The following is a 15,484-nucleotide window of genomic DNA, read 5'->3' as shown; positions in this document are numbered from 1 at the left end:
CTGTCAATTTTCGTATTTGCCGCCCAAGAGGAACGTTAGAACATACCATCTGGCGAGAGGGAGATTACACATACCCTCTACTTTTAACTTCCACCGTGGTAGTTGAAACCTCCCCCTCGCGTTGTCTCGGCCCAAACTCGACCAATCACGAGGCGGCTCCCGCCGTTCACTTCATAGAGCCGACTTTTAGAGCGACCGACACGTCACCAACGTGTTCGCTGGCAAGATGGTTAAGGTTAGGATAGGGGTGAGGGGAAGGTTAAATAAGAGGATAAGGTTAAGGTGAGGTACAATGAGCTGGTTTGGTGCCCTGGCTGCGGACATCCCATCGCTTCAGTTTTACACTGCATTGGGATCTGCAGTCAAATAAGGGGAAAACCCCTTTTCGCACATAAGTAACGAAAAAGGGCACTTTTGGCGTCAGGGGTCTGACGTGGAGGGTGGCTGACCAAGCGTTTGTTTTTGACGCGCTGGGAGTGAGAACGTGTTGACTATTCAGACACGAGTCTGTGAATTGTCTGAAAAGACTTTGAAACTCAGACTTTTGATTTCTTTGGCAGATTTATTCCTATAGGTCAACCCAAAGTTTCTCCTCCTAACGGTCGTCCTCTTCCTCCCATCAGGCGTGTGCTCCTAGATATTCCTGGAGGACAGAACACGACGTACCATTTTCAGATGTTACTGGAACCTGCTACCTCTCTGTTGACAGCCTCAAGACCTTTGTGGAATTTGCCCCATGTCGAACGGGTGAAATTACCGCTACACACAGTAGCCTACTAGCTAACTGACGTTTTTTTTTTTAACCAACACGCTCATGGATGCTACCCGTGTTCTGGTGTTTGTCTTTGCAGAAAGACACGGCCCTGCTGGACAGGGCTACTGTCAAGGGGGGTTCAGCGCCGACTTCACCAAGGTAGCAGAAATATTTGAGCTTTATCCCCTCATTCAGACACTGTCTGAGTTCTTGCTACTGCTGTGTGTCACAGGATGGGAGAGTTGTGCTTGGAGGACCTGGCAGCTTTTATTGGCAAGGTGCGGCCAGAGGAGAATATTTCAGAATTTTCCAAAACAGCTTTTTGTTCATTTGACAGACAGAAGCTGAAGCTTTCATTGTCCTCTGTTAATCTGCTGAAACGTGCTCCATGTGTAGGCCAGCTGATCTCAGCCTCCACAGAGGAGATTGTTAAAGCCTACTATCCCTCCTACTTCCTGCTGTCGGTCGCCGGGCAGATTCAGACCCAGCAGGTGCAGGGAAGCTACGATGACAGTTACCTGGGTGAGTGAGCAACTTGATCCAAACATGTATCTGTTAATGAAGTTAATGAGGCTTGACAGGTAGCTATTAAACATCCACACCTGTGCATCAGGTCCAGAGCTGAGTCCGAGTCCAGAACTGTCAGCCAGAGACTGGGACTCGAGTGACACTTGGATTCAAATTGCTCATACGTAGGGCAAACAACGTCATGGGGCTTGACTTCAACACAGCCCTTGAAGATGTCCGACCTGTCCACTTGGCCAGTCTCTAATCCAGGCTTGATTAAGCTCCTTTTAAAAAGACTCAACTGGAGGTGTTTTTGCACTCTGATGACTCAATCCCTGACTCAGACTAACTCTCTAAACACTCCAGACTTGGACTCACCTTTTAATGACTCAGGATTTGACTCTAACTCACCCTCTTAAGACCTGATCATTTACGTGGACTTTGCTCCAAAAAGCCCCGGCTAGTCTCTGACTCGCTGACTAAAACCTTCAGACTTGACACGGGCTTGCCCTTTAAAGATTGTGGACTTAACTCAAACAGACTTGAACTCTGACTCTAATTAGCAGTTTAGGGACTCCAGACTTAAAGAGAAAATGTGCAGTTTATTCTGTTAATCTCTGGAAATATCCATCAAAATGTTGTTGAAAAGGACTTCAATGATGTCCAGTTTTTCTGTTTTTTCTGACTTCGTCCATGACTCCTGGGGTTTGTGTCCTTTCCACAGCCAACTCTCTAAAAATAGATCCCATCCTCATCCCAAACTGTCAACTTTCACCCAGAAAACTAAAGATGAATCTTTAATTCAGAAATGAGCTGCCGAAGTCTTTCCTCTGGACCTTTCCTTTGGTTTATTACCAGCATGTGCATAACTCATGACATGTCTCAAGATGCTGCGCGTCATAACTCACCGGGCAGATTTCCATTGAACGTTCTTGTACATCAACAGAACAGTGTCTTTCCACTTCCTGTTCAGCAAACATCAGACATGTTCCCTACTTTTGTCGGCATCTCTCACTGCTGCAGGACTTTTTATCTCAGGTTCCCCTGGATTTGTTCATCTCTGGGTTCTGACTTGTTTAGTAAAACTGGAAGTGAAGGCTTGATTTAACCCATATCTCCTACGCCATTGTTACTCTTTCGATACACCAGAACCAGACTTTTACCTTCATGTTGGAGGTAATGTTGACATCTAACATGTTCTTGCAGTAACAGATCAATGTTCAAGTAAAGTAATAAAGCTCACAAGCATTTTACTATCAACCAGTAAAGCGGAGTCAAATATATCGCTTCGATGTGTTTTTCTAATAAACTTGGTCTGAACAGGGATCAAACCCAATGTCTGCTCTTTGACTTCCTGTTTCCCTCCACGTCTCTGCTCCAGGTTACTCTGTCACCAGTGGGGAGTTCAGTGGGGACAGCGAGGAAGGTGAGGGTCATATTTACAACACAGAGAGCCAAAATGCTTGGCTGAGTCCAGATTGCTGCACGGTCTCAGCGCACTTGTTTATGTTGTAGCGGAAGGGGATTATTAAACCTTCCAGGAAGCAGGAGCACTTAGAAGCCTGAAGAATGAAAATAAAAAAGTTTGCTTTTGCCTCTCGCTTGTCTCCTCACAGATTTCATCACAGGAGTTCCAAAAGGACTCATGCTGTATGGTTTAGTAAGGAGCTTCCTTCTTGTCATCTGCAACTTTTCACACCAAAACTATAGCCAGATATTCCTGTAATCTACAATGGTCCCAGTGTTTTTGTGAAGGATTTGGTTGGTTAATCCCAGTTTGTCTCTCTTACCCTAGGTGTCCATCTTAAATGGGAGGGATCTGAATTCTCTGCTGAACTTGACTGGGGAGCAGGTACGTGCACATCTGGAGGAGGATTTTCTGGCACATTTACCGTAGCATTACCTACCAAAGATTGGAGAGGAAGGAATTTGCCCCCATGGTGAGAGGGAGGGCTATAGTGGGGTCGGAGGTCAGGCTTACAGTGTGCACCACTCAAGGTTTCTAAAGATTTCCAATTAAAACCAGAAGAAGACGAAGGTAAAACAGTGTTGATGTTGTGCTTTTTGAACTGGAACCATTACAGAGTGGAAGTTGCTCCTTTTAAATCATTTAAAACCTTTAAGAGGTTAACAGGTAGCATTTTTCTATCTAATGCCTTTTAGCATGTTCTAATTCAGTTTGGAATCCAATGATTCCGTTTTGTTTCCCACTTTTTTCAGTGTTCAGTATTATTCTTCACAGCATGTGCAAAGCGAACATAATATATTCCTTATCCATCATTTATGGTGGGGAATGAACTGAGAAAAAAAGTCCATGAGCAATCCTCTCGGTGCTTTCAAATGATCGCTGGTCTCAGTCTTTAGACCCCCTGAAGTTCTTCAAGTTTGCAGAGGATTTAATATTGAGCTCCATGAAAAAGGAGAAAAAGAGACTCTGGGGGATTGTGGGATTGAGAGATCGAGAGCAAAGCTTCTGGCGTGGTGGTGGTGGTGGAGGGGACAGAAGATGAAAAGCACAAGAGGAGGAAAATGAAAAAAGAAAAGGATCTGTGCACCATGGTGTGATTACAGGCTAACTTGGTCCTGTTTGAAATGTATTCCAGATGGGGTCTTACTTTGGCTACGCAGTGGCGGTCACTGACATCAACAAGGACGGGTAAGTGGAGGGGATCATGGTGACACAGATGGTGGCGAAACTAAATGGACTAGATGTGTGTGCAGGTCTGGTGAAGCAGCACCGGTGTAATCATCTTCATAAGTAATATTTGTCAGAACATCTCCACTCCTTCTGCGCTGTTAACACATTTAGAACTGTCAGCTTAACATTCTACTTACTGAACACCTCCTGTAGAGTGCCAGACGAGGTGGTGTTCAACATTTTCAATCAGAGCTACTGGAGAGTTTTCCAAGTAGTGAAGCGTTCTTCTTAGCCTTCCTTGAAAAACATCCTCTAGGGCCGGGATATTCAATTCCTGTCCTGGAGGGCTGGTAGCCGGCACATTTTAGTCTGTGCTCCAACACACTTGATTCAGTGGTTGAATCACCTGTGCAGCAGCTCTCATCAGCTCTGCAGAAGCCTCGTAATCACCTGCTGATTGAAATCATGTGTTTTAAAACAGGGTTAAAACTAAAACGTGCTGGATACCGGCCCTCCAGGACCGGAGTTGTACACCCATGCTCTAGGGGCTCTGACTGGTAACTGAGTCTCAGATTGAATAGGAGCAGTGTGGCTTCTGTTTGGGTCAAGGAGCATGATGCTTTGATAACCAAAGCACAAACTCTACATCACTGGGTTAGGCGCATTCCCAGAGTTAGTTGGAGTCCACCCGGGGTGCCTCTGATCTACTCATGGAGGGGAGTGAGTCTGGTTTTGGAAACGCGCAGTTTTTTTTGCAGATGACGTGATTCTGTTTTTGCCTTCACAACATAACCTTCAGCATACACTGAAGTTCTCTCAGCCCAGGGTTCACCAGTTCTAACAGCAGTAAAGACGTTTCTCCACAGACATACTCACTTATTGGGTAAAAACTATTTGTGAGGGACACCGAGACCCTCAGTAATGCGGTTCCCTTACCCCCAAATTCCACTACCTCCGTTCCGACACGAACGCCGGAGCAAAATCGGTCCCGTTGTAGTCAATCAGAGCAATTCCACTACTGCGGCCGTGCTCCGGCAGTGCGCCGCCCTCTGTTCCGGCGTCCGGCAAAAATAGAATCGATCCTATTTTCGCCGGACGCCGGAGCACCTCCGCAGTAAATGGACAGAAATCACAACCGCCCAACAGGAAAAGGAGCAAGCACAACTTCCGTTTTTCACAATAAATCGATAAACAAAAGGCGTTTTTTGTTTCATATGCACAGGTTTAACAACTTTTAACAACTATCAATGGCGGCTGAAGTTTAAATGCACAAAAGTAAGCCATAAATACAGTTTCTACTATCAAAGTAGTCACACTTTGTTGATCCAAACACTGCTGATCTCTCAACACAAATGATGGGCAGATTAAACAGTTCATGCCGATGCTTCTCCCACACAACGGGTGTTTGGATCTAACTTCCGCGTTTATTGCTCGGACTGTATCGCAAGATCTCGAAAATCCTGCGCATGCTTGTTTGCCCACCTCAGGTCTCCGCACCGGAGCGGAGCCGTTGTAGAGCGGGTACCAGTAAAAATTGAGTTCGGAAGCGAGTGGCTGCGGAAGGCGGGGGCGGACCGGAGCGGAGCGGAGGTAGTGGAATTTGGGGGTTATTCTACCACTAGATGTTTGTTCACGTAGTCAGAGCTGTTCTTATTGTTAGGAACATTTCTACACACAAGTAAGATGATAAATAGCACACACACAGATCTGTGCGCAAGTATGGTTGATAAACAAGGGCCCTGGACTTCATCTGCTGTTGGGTCATTCTGAAGAAGGAACAGAGTCATTAGGCAAAGTTCTTCATTTACTACTCCATCCAATGAAATGTCCAGTAGATGACCTTAACTCATGTCTCTTCACCAGTTTTGATGACCTTGTTGTGGGTGCTCCGATGTTCATGCATCGTGGGACTGACGGGCATCTGGAGGAGCTGGGTCAGGTCTACGTGTACTTGCAGAGGGGGCCTCTGCTACTCAGGCAGAGCCAGCACAAACTTCTCGGCCCACAGGCCTTTGGCCGATTTGGCACCTCCTTGGCTCCACTGGGTGATCTCAACCAGGATGGGTTCAACGGTACATGTGCAACTTTTTCTCTGTTAATGTGATTATAAAGATAAGAGAAAGGAGAGTCAGAAAGTAAAAAAAACAATCCAGGATACAACATTTAGATTTTTAAAAGAGTGTATTTGTATGGTGATGAAGAAAATAAATATTTGGGCAATTACTTAAGTTCACCTCAGTACTTTATAATGTAGCCTTGGTTGGCAAAACAGAGGCCACATGTTTCCTGTTGATCGTCACCAAGTTTACACACACACTGTAGCTGGTATATTGGCCCATTATTCTATACAGATCATCTCTAAAGCTGTTGTATTTTGGGGCTTTCCCTGGGCAACACAGACCTTCAACTCTTTCCACAGTCGACCTGACGGATGGAGGTCTGAAGTCTGGCTAGGCCACTCCAGAACCTTCAAATCCTTTGTTCCCTGGGCGGTGTGTTTAGCATCATCTTCATGCTAGAATATTTAGCCACGTTTCAACTTCACTGCTCTCACTAACTGAGGGAAGGATCTCTCATTCATCCTTTGCTAAATACAGATCAGTTGTCCTGTCCCTTTTGCAGAAAAGTAGCCCTAAAAGCATAAAGTTTCCACCCACGGCACTCTCATTCTGAACTCGACACTAAAGTAGATCGATGTGATCAGCAAAGAGTGTGTTAGTCACACATACACAACACAATGTCAGTGATGTTGAACGTTCTGCTCAGTCTCTGGCTTCTTTTCACTGACTCTGAACCTGGAAACGGCTACAGGCAGAAAGTTCTGTAGCAAACAGTGGCCGACAGTTGTTGACATTCAGACTGGGTCAGCACACTAGGAATCACAACAAACAGAACCGTGCTGTTGGTAAAGGCTGTCCAATCGAACCAAACCCATCTGCTTCATGCTGAGTATTGCTGGTGGAACCCCCCAGTGGCCCCAGCTCTCCTCAGGTAATTTCCCCCATGTAGTTCTGGACTTTTTCCTCATGCTTCTCAAGATAATTTATGCCCCACACGGTGAGATCTTACATGGAACCCCAGGTTGAGGGTGATTGTCAGGGTTTGTGTATTTATTCCATTTTCTAATAATTACTCCAACAGTTGATCTCCTCTCACCAAACTGCTTGCCCATTGAAGATTGGCTCATCCCAGGCTTGTGCAGGTGTACAATGTTTTTCCTCTCTGGCCTTGGTTATAGTGGAGGATGGAGTCTGATTGTTTGAAGGTGTGGACAGGTGTCTTTTATACAGATAAGTTCAAACAGGTGCCATTAGTACAAGTAATGAGTGGAGGATAGAAGAGTTTCTGATAGAATAAGTAACAGAATTCTTGCTTGTTTGTTGGAGCTAAATACTCAATTTCTGCTCCATCCATCCATCCATCCATCCATCCATTTTCTGAACCCGCTTTGTCCATGTAGGGTCGCGGGGGGCTGGTGCCTATCTCCAGCGGTCAATGGGCAATCAGGCGGGGTACACCCTGGACAGAGAGCCAGTCCATCGCAGGGCAACACAGAGACACACTGGACAAACAATCTCACACACACACACACACACACACCTAAGGACAATTTAGACAACCCAATTAACCTAACAGTCATGTTTTTGGACTGTGGGAGGAAGCCGGAGTACCCGGAGAGAACCCACGCATGCTCAGGGAGAACATGCAAACTCCATGCAGAAAGATCCCAGGCGGGGAAGCGAACCCAGGACCTTCTTGCTGCAAGGCAACAACTCTAACCACTGCGCCACCGTGCAGCCCTAATTTCTGCACCATTTTACAAATAATTATTTAAAAATCATTCGATGTGATTTCCTGGATTTGTTTACTTCCTGTCGTTCCCAGATGAAGTGGATCAGCGTTTCCTACATTAACAAAGAGAGTATAGCTTCACTAGCTTTTGAATATTTTTGCCTTCAGTCATAATTCAGGTTAAGTATCATAGATCTTTGCAATGCCTTGTAGATTAATAAAGTTGTGACCTAAACTAAAACATAACAAACACATAAATGGACTTGGTGCCTTGTTTTGTTGTGTTTTAAAATCAGACGTGGCAATTGGCTGTCCTTATGGTGGTGAGGACCAGCAGGGACTGGTTTTCATCTATAACGGTCACACTGGTGGACTGAAGGATGTGCCTACTCAGACTCTTTCTGGCCAGTGGGCTTCCAGCTCTTTCCCTGCAAGTTTTGGCTTTTCAGTCAGAGGCAACAGAGATGTTGATCAGAACGGTTACCCAGGTACGAAAGAAAATGCTTCAGTATTAAGCATCCGATTCACATCTCCTCTGGTGTCTTCATCTGCCCCTCTTTACTTTTGCAGATCTGATTGTTGGTGCTTTCGGGTCCGACAAGGCTGCGCTGTACAGGTACGAATACACGCTGACCAGTTAAATGTTTAAAGCATTCATTTGATTTTGTTTTGTTTCATCTCTTAGATCTCGACCAATAGTGAGCGCCACCGCATCTCTCTCAGTGCAGCCAGCCATGTTCAACCAAGAGGAGTCGACTTGCCTGGTGATCAAAGGGAATAAAACCATTTCTGTGTCTTGGTACGGACTACAGCTGTTTTCCTTTAAAAGCCTATTGTCCACCTGTGTGGTCCAACATGTGATGCAGGCCACTGTCGCAAACCTTTTCTCTGAAGAGAAAGGACTTCATTGCTGCCAGTTTTCCTTCTGAGCTGCTTTGAACTACACAACTTAGTTTCAGAACTCAGTGGATGTCCGTCCACAGTTTTAGTTTAATCATCTGCGTGAAGGTGGAACATTTTTAATGTGCCTTGGGGTGTTTGCCCAACTGGCTGGCATTTTAATGTCAGCTCGTTATGGTAAAACAAGCAAGTCTTGCTTAGGAGCTTCTTGGCATTTTTTCTGCCTTTGAAACAAGAAGGTGGAGGGAGCTGAGAGAAAGATGCAGAAGCTCCATGAGCAATCCGTCTTCCTCGTATTGGTTTTGAGTCATGAGGGCAGCAGCTCGAGATAAGCCCAGATTGTGCATCTCTAACTGCCTTTACAAGAACAAAACACTGAGTTACTTTAATTCCTCCACTTGAGGAAGGTCGTCCACCTTGACCCAGAGTTAATGAAAATACATCTCCAAACTAATCACATTAATTATCCATCCATCCATTCTCAGCCACTTATCCGGGGTCGGGTCACGGGGGCAGCAGCCTATGGGAGTCCCAGACATCTCTCTCTCCAGCCACTTGGGCCAGCTCCTCCAAGGGAATCCCAAGGCGTTCCTGGCTAGCCGAGGGACATATGGCCCTTAAGCTTGGTTTATGCTTGACGCATTCACTTTCCGCTTGGTGATGCGGCTCGTGGATGGAACGCGCTTCACAACTCGCAGTGCTTATGGTTCGTGCGGCTCGTCTCTGCAGTGAGCCAATATTCTCCCAAACTGTAGGGGGCAGCATGGAGCTCTACGGCATGCATCCAACACTACACCATAGTAGAAGTAGAAATGACTGTTTACAACATGGCATTTCAGCATTTTTAACAGCGTTCTCGACTTTTCCGACAGTGCGAGCTATTTCTCTCCAAGAATTATTAACAACATGTTGATCACGGTGATCTCTGAGAGCTGAATCATACAAATGTCTGTATTGACGAACCTCTGCCACACTAGTTCTTGCCAGTCCGCCATGTTTTTCCGCGTCCGTCCGTCCGCGTGGTTAGAAATTTTCCGAGGTGCGCGTTGCGGAAATTCTGGGCCGTGCGGAGGCGAGGTGGAGTTGCGTGGTTGTTAAAATGACGCAAAATGACGCAACTTTTCCACACGGAGCCGTGCGGACCTCGCGGACGCGTCAAGCATAAACCAACCTTTACACACCAGCATCAGCTCCACTCCGCCTGGACCGGGTTAGGAGTGTTCTCATTCAGGTAGCCTTGCATTTTACCGCACTCAACCGGACGTCTTTTCAGCCCTCTTCTCAAGAAGGTCTGCCTGGAGCCGAACAGGGCAGACACGCCCACTGCTGACTGATTGGTCGGCTTAAAAACACACCTACCATTAGGGGGAGCCTCCAATTGGCAGACAGAATCAGCCCGCAGAGGCTTCCCGCATGCGCGATTCATTATCCTTCTGGATGCTGTGGAGTTAATGAGCCTGTGAGGAGACACACACACACACACACGCACGAACACACACACACACACACACACACACACACGCGCGCACACACACACACACACACACACACACACATGCGCGCGCACACACACACACACACACACACACACACACACACACACACACACACACAGTGCTGCCATACACAGTAAAGCAGAATGCAGTATCAGAGTCAGAGTCTCCAAAAGCAAGACTGCTCAGGCCACTTTTGTTTAATTATGGAGACACCGCAGACTTCTCCACGCTCTTTTGCCCCGCCCACATGTTCCAACATATGCTCATGACATCACAGACCACCCGTGTACTCAATCACGTCTGCTTTCCTAATGCAGTGTGGAACAAACACGGCCGGGCTGGGGCGGGCGGGGTGGAGCGGGGTGGAGCTGATGCTAGTGTGTAAGTGGCAGTGTTCTGGGTCTTCCTTTAGGTCTTCTCCCAGTTGGACGTGCCCAGAAAACCTCACCAGGGAGGTGCCCAGGAGGCATCCTGGCCAGATGGCCGAGCCACCCCAACTGGCTCTTCTCGATGTGGAGGAGCAGCAGATCTACTCCAAGCCCCTCTCGGATGCCCAAGCTTCTCACCCTATCTTTAAGGGAGAGCCTAGACACCCTGCGTAGAAAACGTATTTAGGTCCTCTTGTATCCGTGATCTCGTTCTTTTGGTCACTACCCAAAGCTCATGACCATAGGTGAGGGTAGGAACGTAGATCCACCGGTAAATTGAGAGCTTTGCCTTTTAGCTCAGCTCTCTCTTCACCACAACGCCCGCATCACTGTAGATGCAGCACCAATCCGCCTATCGATCTCATGCTCCATCTTTCCCTCACTTGTGAACAAGACCCCGAGATACTTAAACTCCTCCACTTGAGGCAGGACCTCATCCCCAGAGAAGTCATTCTAGCCTTTTGCGACTCAAGACTATGGTCTCGGAATTAGACACATTATTGTTTAAATGAAAGAGAGAGATGAGAGACTGGATTAGCATTGATTAATTGGGAGGGGCTGAACTGTGAGAACTGGAGTGACAGAGGATCCTAGGCATACAGTCAGGTCAGTTAGGTCACTAATAGGAAAGAAGAAGAACCCATCGTCATATTAAATCAGACATAGACTATAAGAAGGTAAAATTGTTGCATGGTGTCAGGCTTCCTTATCTGGCCTCAAACTTGTTTTAGATGAACTGAGGTAAAGTGAAAACGGAGCTGGGTGGGACATGACGGTGTGATTGTGCGGTCTATATGCTCCTGTGTGTTATTGTGGAACTCACATGGGGGAGGCGGAGTTTGATTGAAATAAATCACCTGTTTGGACACATCTTACCTACCAAAAGGGGCACATTACCCAAAATACCTATTTCTAAGAGAATGCAACTTTAAATAAAGTTTCAAATAAACACAGATTCATCTACAACACAGTCAAAAGACTCATTAACTGTATTTGTTCAGCGGTGATAATATTTATCCTTCTGTCTGTGTTAAATCTCCAGTGTCAGCATCAGTTTCTGCCTGTTGGCTCATGGGAAACACCTCTCCACTCCACTAGGTAACACACACACACACACACACACACACACACACACACACACACACATGGTTGCCATTACCTTGCTTTTGTTGTTAAGCCACAAGTATGGTGGCCTTCTCTGTGGTCAATTGGCAGTTAGGATCAAGATAAAAGAGCAATCGTGTAAATACGAGGTAGGGTTTAGAAAATGTGTGTGTGTGTGTGTGTGTGTGTGTGTGTGTGTGTGTGTGTGTGTGTGTGTGTGTGTCTAAAGTTTGGGGCTGTTTGTCCTTCGTCTCTGCAGCTTTTTGTCATGCGTTCTGCTGTGATGCTCTTCATGTGTTATAATCTGCTGTAGAAACAAACAGCAAATTTAAACTTTGTTTAAGACGGTGAAAACCGTTACGTCTGTACATGTGTGCATTAGCATGTGGTGACAAAACTTTGTCTTTGATAAATGTCTGTTTGTGTGATCATGCGTGCACTGACTTCCATGTTTTGTGTAACGGCTGTTCAGATGATGCTGACACAAATCTGAGACCTGGACTTATAGATCACAAAAAGGAAGACTCTGGTTTTTGTTTTAGCATTCCCATATCTCTCGTTTTAGCGCGAGTCTCTTTCTGCTGCCATTTCTGCTGTTTGTCTCCCTTTTTTAAAAGTTCATTTAGATTTTAAAACCAAACGCTGGTCAGTGGCGAAGGTTTCAGTCTGTGTGGCCTTCTGCTGATTTTACTGCAGCACGCAGTTCCTTTTTTAAAATTTGCATTAAAGGACAAGTTTAAAAAGAAACTTTTTTACGCATTCTTGTTGAAATATGATCGGTCGCTCCAAGTTTAACATTCAGGCTAAATGTAAAAATTGTAGGGGTGAAATTTCAATGCGTTTATTAGGATTAATAATTAGAAAAAAATTGTGTTAAAAAATAAAGTTGGAGCCCGAGCGCCTCCAATTGGGGGCTGAAAAGGTTTAGCATCACAATTTATGCCCTATATATAAATAAATATCAAGGTGCACATCTGAAAGGACAGCCGAGCCAGAGCTACAAGGCCATTTTTTACGTGCTCCAAACACAACTAAAACTACAATTAAATGAGTCATGACAAATTGCTTTTCATGAAGAAAAGAAATCTAATATGTTTTATAGCTGGTAGAAAGCCGTCGGCAGTACCTTTATCCATATAAATGTGATTACTGCAGGAGGGAGTAGCTTACACACAGCATTCGTCTTATAACACCACAGCAGAGCTTCTGTTGAACTCCACACTACACCTCTCTCTCTCTATATATATATATATATACTAGCAGTGCTCTGCTGCCACCTAGTGTTCAGTTCAGTACACAACATTTACAATGTTATATGTCCATTTAAACTTCATCAGTAACACACATAATCCAAAGGGTTTGTCACGTTCAGAACTTGGAAGACCCGTGATGACACCAAACACAGTAAAAAGTTAAATAAAAAGTCTTCATTAGATGTGACGTTATACCAAAGAGGGCGAGGCAGGAGACAGAGTCGGAGAGGAGGCGTGGATCAAAACCAGATCGGGACGAGCAGGTACATGGAACAGACTGGAGACGTGGTAGAAGACAGGCGAGGGTCGTGGTGGCAGGCAGAGTTCAAGGCAGGGGTCAGGCGTGAAAACGAGGTCTGGAGGCTGAGATCAGGCAATGTGAAAGGCTGGAAGATTTACTGGCAAAGATAGTTCAATAATCTGGCACTGGTTGGAGAGCAGGCTGGGAGTTAAATAGCAGAGGGAGCAAGTGTGTGGGATGAGCTGATGACAGGAACCAGTGAGATGAATGAAGTTGATGAGGTGCAGGCTGAGGTTGCTGTGGAAACAGGTTATGTCAGCGGAGGCAGAGGAGGGTGAAAGACAGGGAGTCAAGACAGGGTTCAAATGAAGGCACCTGGACTTCTTTAGTTTCTTGAAACCAGTTGCCTTCATTTGAACCCTTTGGATTACCATGACCAGGATGACTGAGAACCTTCACCATCAATAACACGTATATTAATATTTATACATCCCACCAAAGCCCACAAAGGTTACCTTTGTAATGAGACCAAAGATATGAAATAGATCTTTTATACTCATTAAAGTGTGGGTATGTGTGCCTCACTAACATTATTTTTAATGTAGTGGTTCAATAGTTACATCTTACGTAAGAAACCATCAAAGGTGAGATTCAATAGAAAATATGGAATCAATTGGATGCATCTTTGAATACTACCTTTAAACAGAAGATCGGAACTTTTTATTGCAGGGATTAGGTAACACTTCAAATTAACCCAGAGTCGAGAGAGAGAGAGAGAGAGAGAGAGAGAGAGAGAGAGAGAGAGAGAGAGAGAGAAGGCTAACTAACTAAACACTCTATGTGATGAATGGATCTAGGTTGTGAATGAGGCAAAATGGATGGTGTAAATGTGGAAAGTTGTTATCAGAACTCTCATTTCCGGAGAAGCGTTAGTTCTGTGTGGGAGCGAATGTTTTGCTCTAAACTATAGTCGGAGTTTCAAAAACCACATTCAGACACTATCTTGCTGTGCGACATACCCTTTGATGGAGACCTCCGTTGTAGATCCAGAATGCCAGGTTCTCAGACCCCCCTTTGGTACCGGAGCTGATGAAACAGCGTCCGGTACAACAGACTAGTCTTGGGATCGCCTCCAGGTAAGCGACAGTTGTTTGACAGCGTCAGCGGGACCCTGAGGGGTCAGTGAGTTCAGCTTTTACTCTGAAGGAGCGTTGCTTCAGGTAGAGCTTGCAACAGGTTTTATTTTCCAGCTGGTCGAGGTTCTTTGTGGTTAAAAAGTTACGAGTGGCTGGCTCGCAACTCTAGAACGTTTGAACTGAGTTAAGGGTGAGTTAGTTTTATAATTCAGATGCTTTGATTTATGGTCGAATCAGAATGTGACAACAAAATAAGCACCGCACAGATCATGCCACGAGTCAGAAAGGAAAGCTCTGATTGGAGAGACAAAGGAATGTGCCATGTGATTTTAACATTACGTGTAATCAGTCTAGTGTGTAGTTTAAAAGTTATATTACTTATTAAAATACTATCATAAGAGTATAATATCAAGTAATTAATATTCTCATTTCACAGATTGATTTAACATTGAGCTTTACATGATTATTTGGACTAACAAAGTTATTTGATTATTATTTAATAGAGAAAAGAGTTCTTGGTCTTCTTTCTTCTCTTGAGCTGTAGGGGGAGTCAAATAGCTAGTCAAAACAGTTAAGATGCAGAGGCATCAAAAGGCCTTGAGCCATATCTCAAGGAGATAAGTTCTTCCTGAGGAGAGGGGACCTTTAGGTGGAAAACAGTCCCTTCATGACACCACATTAATTAAAAAAACATTGCTTGGGGAAATCATCTTAAATGATTAATCAAGAGTAATTAATCACAAAGCCTCAGATTAACTATATGTATTATTTAATTGAGCCCCACCCCTAAAATATTGTCTTCTACTTCTATTCCTGCATTAGCAGCCTGTAGAGTAGAGCCCTGCACGGGCCTAAAATCTGAGCCCATGTCCGGCCCGGCCCGAGGGGGTGGAGCCCCAGCCCAACCCGGTCCGAAAAGGTTTTCAGGATTCTCTGGCCCGACCCAAGCCTGGCTTTTTTTTAACCAACTAAATGAAAACAAAGTGCGTCAATCCTGACCAATGTGTTAAAAGACGTGCAGGATCCGAACAATTTGTTTTTCCCTCATTTACCGTCACGGAGATGACGGCGCACTGGCTCTGGTGGTAATCAAGTTAAATTTTCTCTCTTTCCAACAATTTTCACAAGAAAACAGAACAGTCAAAAGCAGGGCTTGTGTTGACCGGATAGTTCCCGTATTTGACCGTTTATTTTGACGGAGAAAGAATAGAAAGAATTACCCCGACGCATGCAGA

At 45.2% G+C, this 15,484-nt stretch overlaps 1 protein-coding gene across 3 annotated transcripts in view; it reads left to right on the top strand.

Annotated features, from left to right (window-relative positions):
- LOC107385841 (integrin alpha-5) overlaps positions 1-15,484 on the top strand; it is an 81,286-nt gene that overhangs the window by 21,097 nt on the left and 44,705 nt on the right. For all 3 annotated transcript variants that reach the window (XM_015959981.3, XM_015959983.3, XM_070549170.1), the window contains exons 4-16: positions 624-747; positions 852-913; positions 987-1,032; positions 1,151-1,276; positions 2,643-2,687; positions 2,878-2,921; positions 3,057-3,113; positions 3,865-3,917; positions 5,763-5,971; positions 7,988-8,179; positions 8,262-8,307; positions 8,377-8,490; positions 11,558-11,613. In XM_015959981.3, the coding sequence (XP_015815467.3) occupies positions 624-747; positions 852-913; positions 987-1,032; positions 1,151-1,276; positions 2,643-2,687; positions 2,878-2,921; positions 3,057-3,113; positions 3,865-3,917; positions 5,763-5,971; positions 7,988-8,179; positions 8,262-8,307; positions 8,377-8,490; positions 11,558-11,613 (1,174 nt within the window). The remainder of the gene's footprint in view (positions 1-623; positions 748-851; positions 914-986; positions 1,033-1,150; positions 1,277-2,642; positions 2,688-2,877; positions 2,922-3,056; positions 3,114-3,864; positions 3,918-5,762; positions 5,972-7,987; positions 8,180-8,261; positions 8,308-8,376; positions 8,491-11,557; positions 11,614-15,484) is intronic.

This window comes from Nothobranchius furzeri, chromosome 3 (genome assembly GCF_043380555.1).
Source record: "Nothobranchius furzeri strain GRZ-AD chromosome 3, NfurGRZ-RIMD1, whole genome shotgun sequence".
NCBI classification, from domain to species: Eukaryota; Metazoa; Chordata; class Actinopteri; order Cyprinodontiformes; family Nothobranchiidae; genus Nothobranchius; species Nothobranchius furzeri.
The sequence above is the reverse complement of the archived record's forward strand: the minus strand, read 5'-3'. Positions and strand labels throughout refer to the sequence as shown.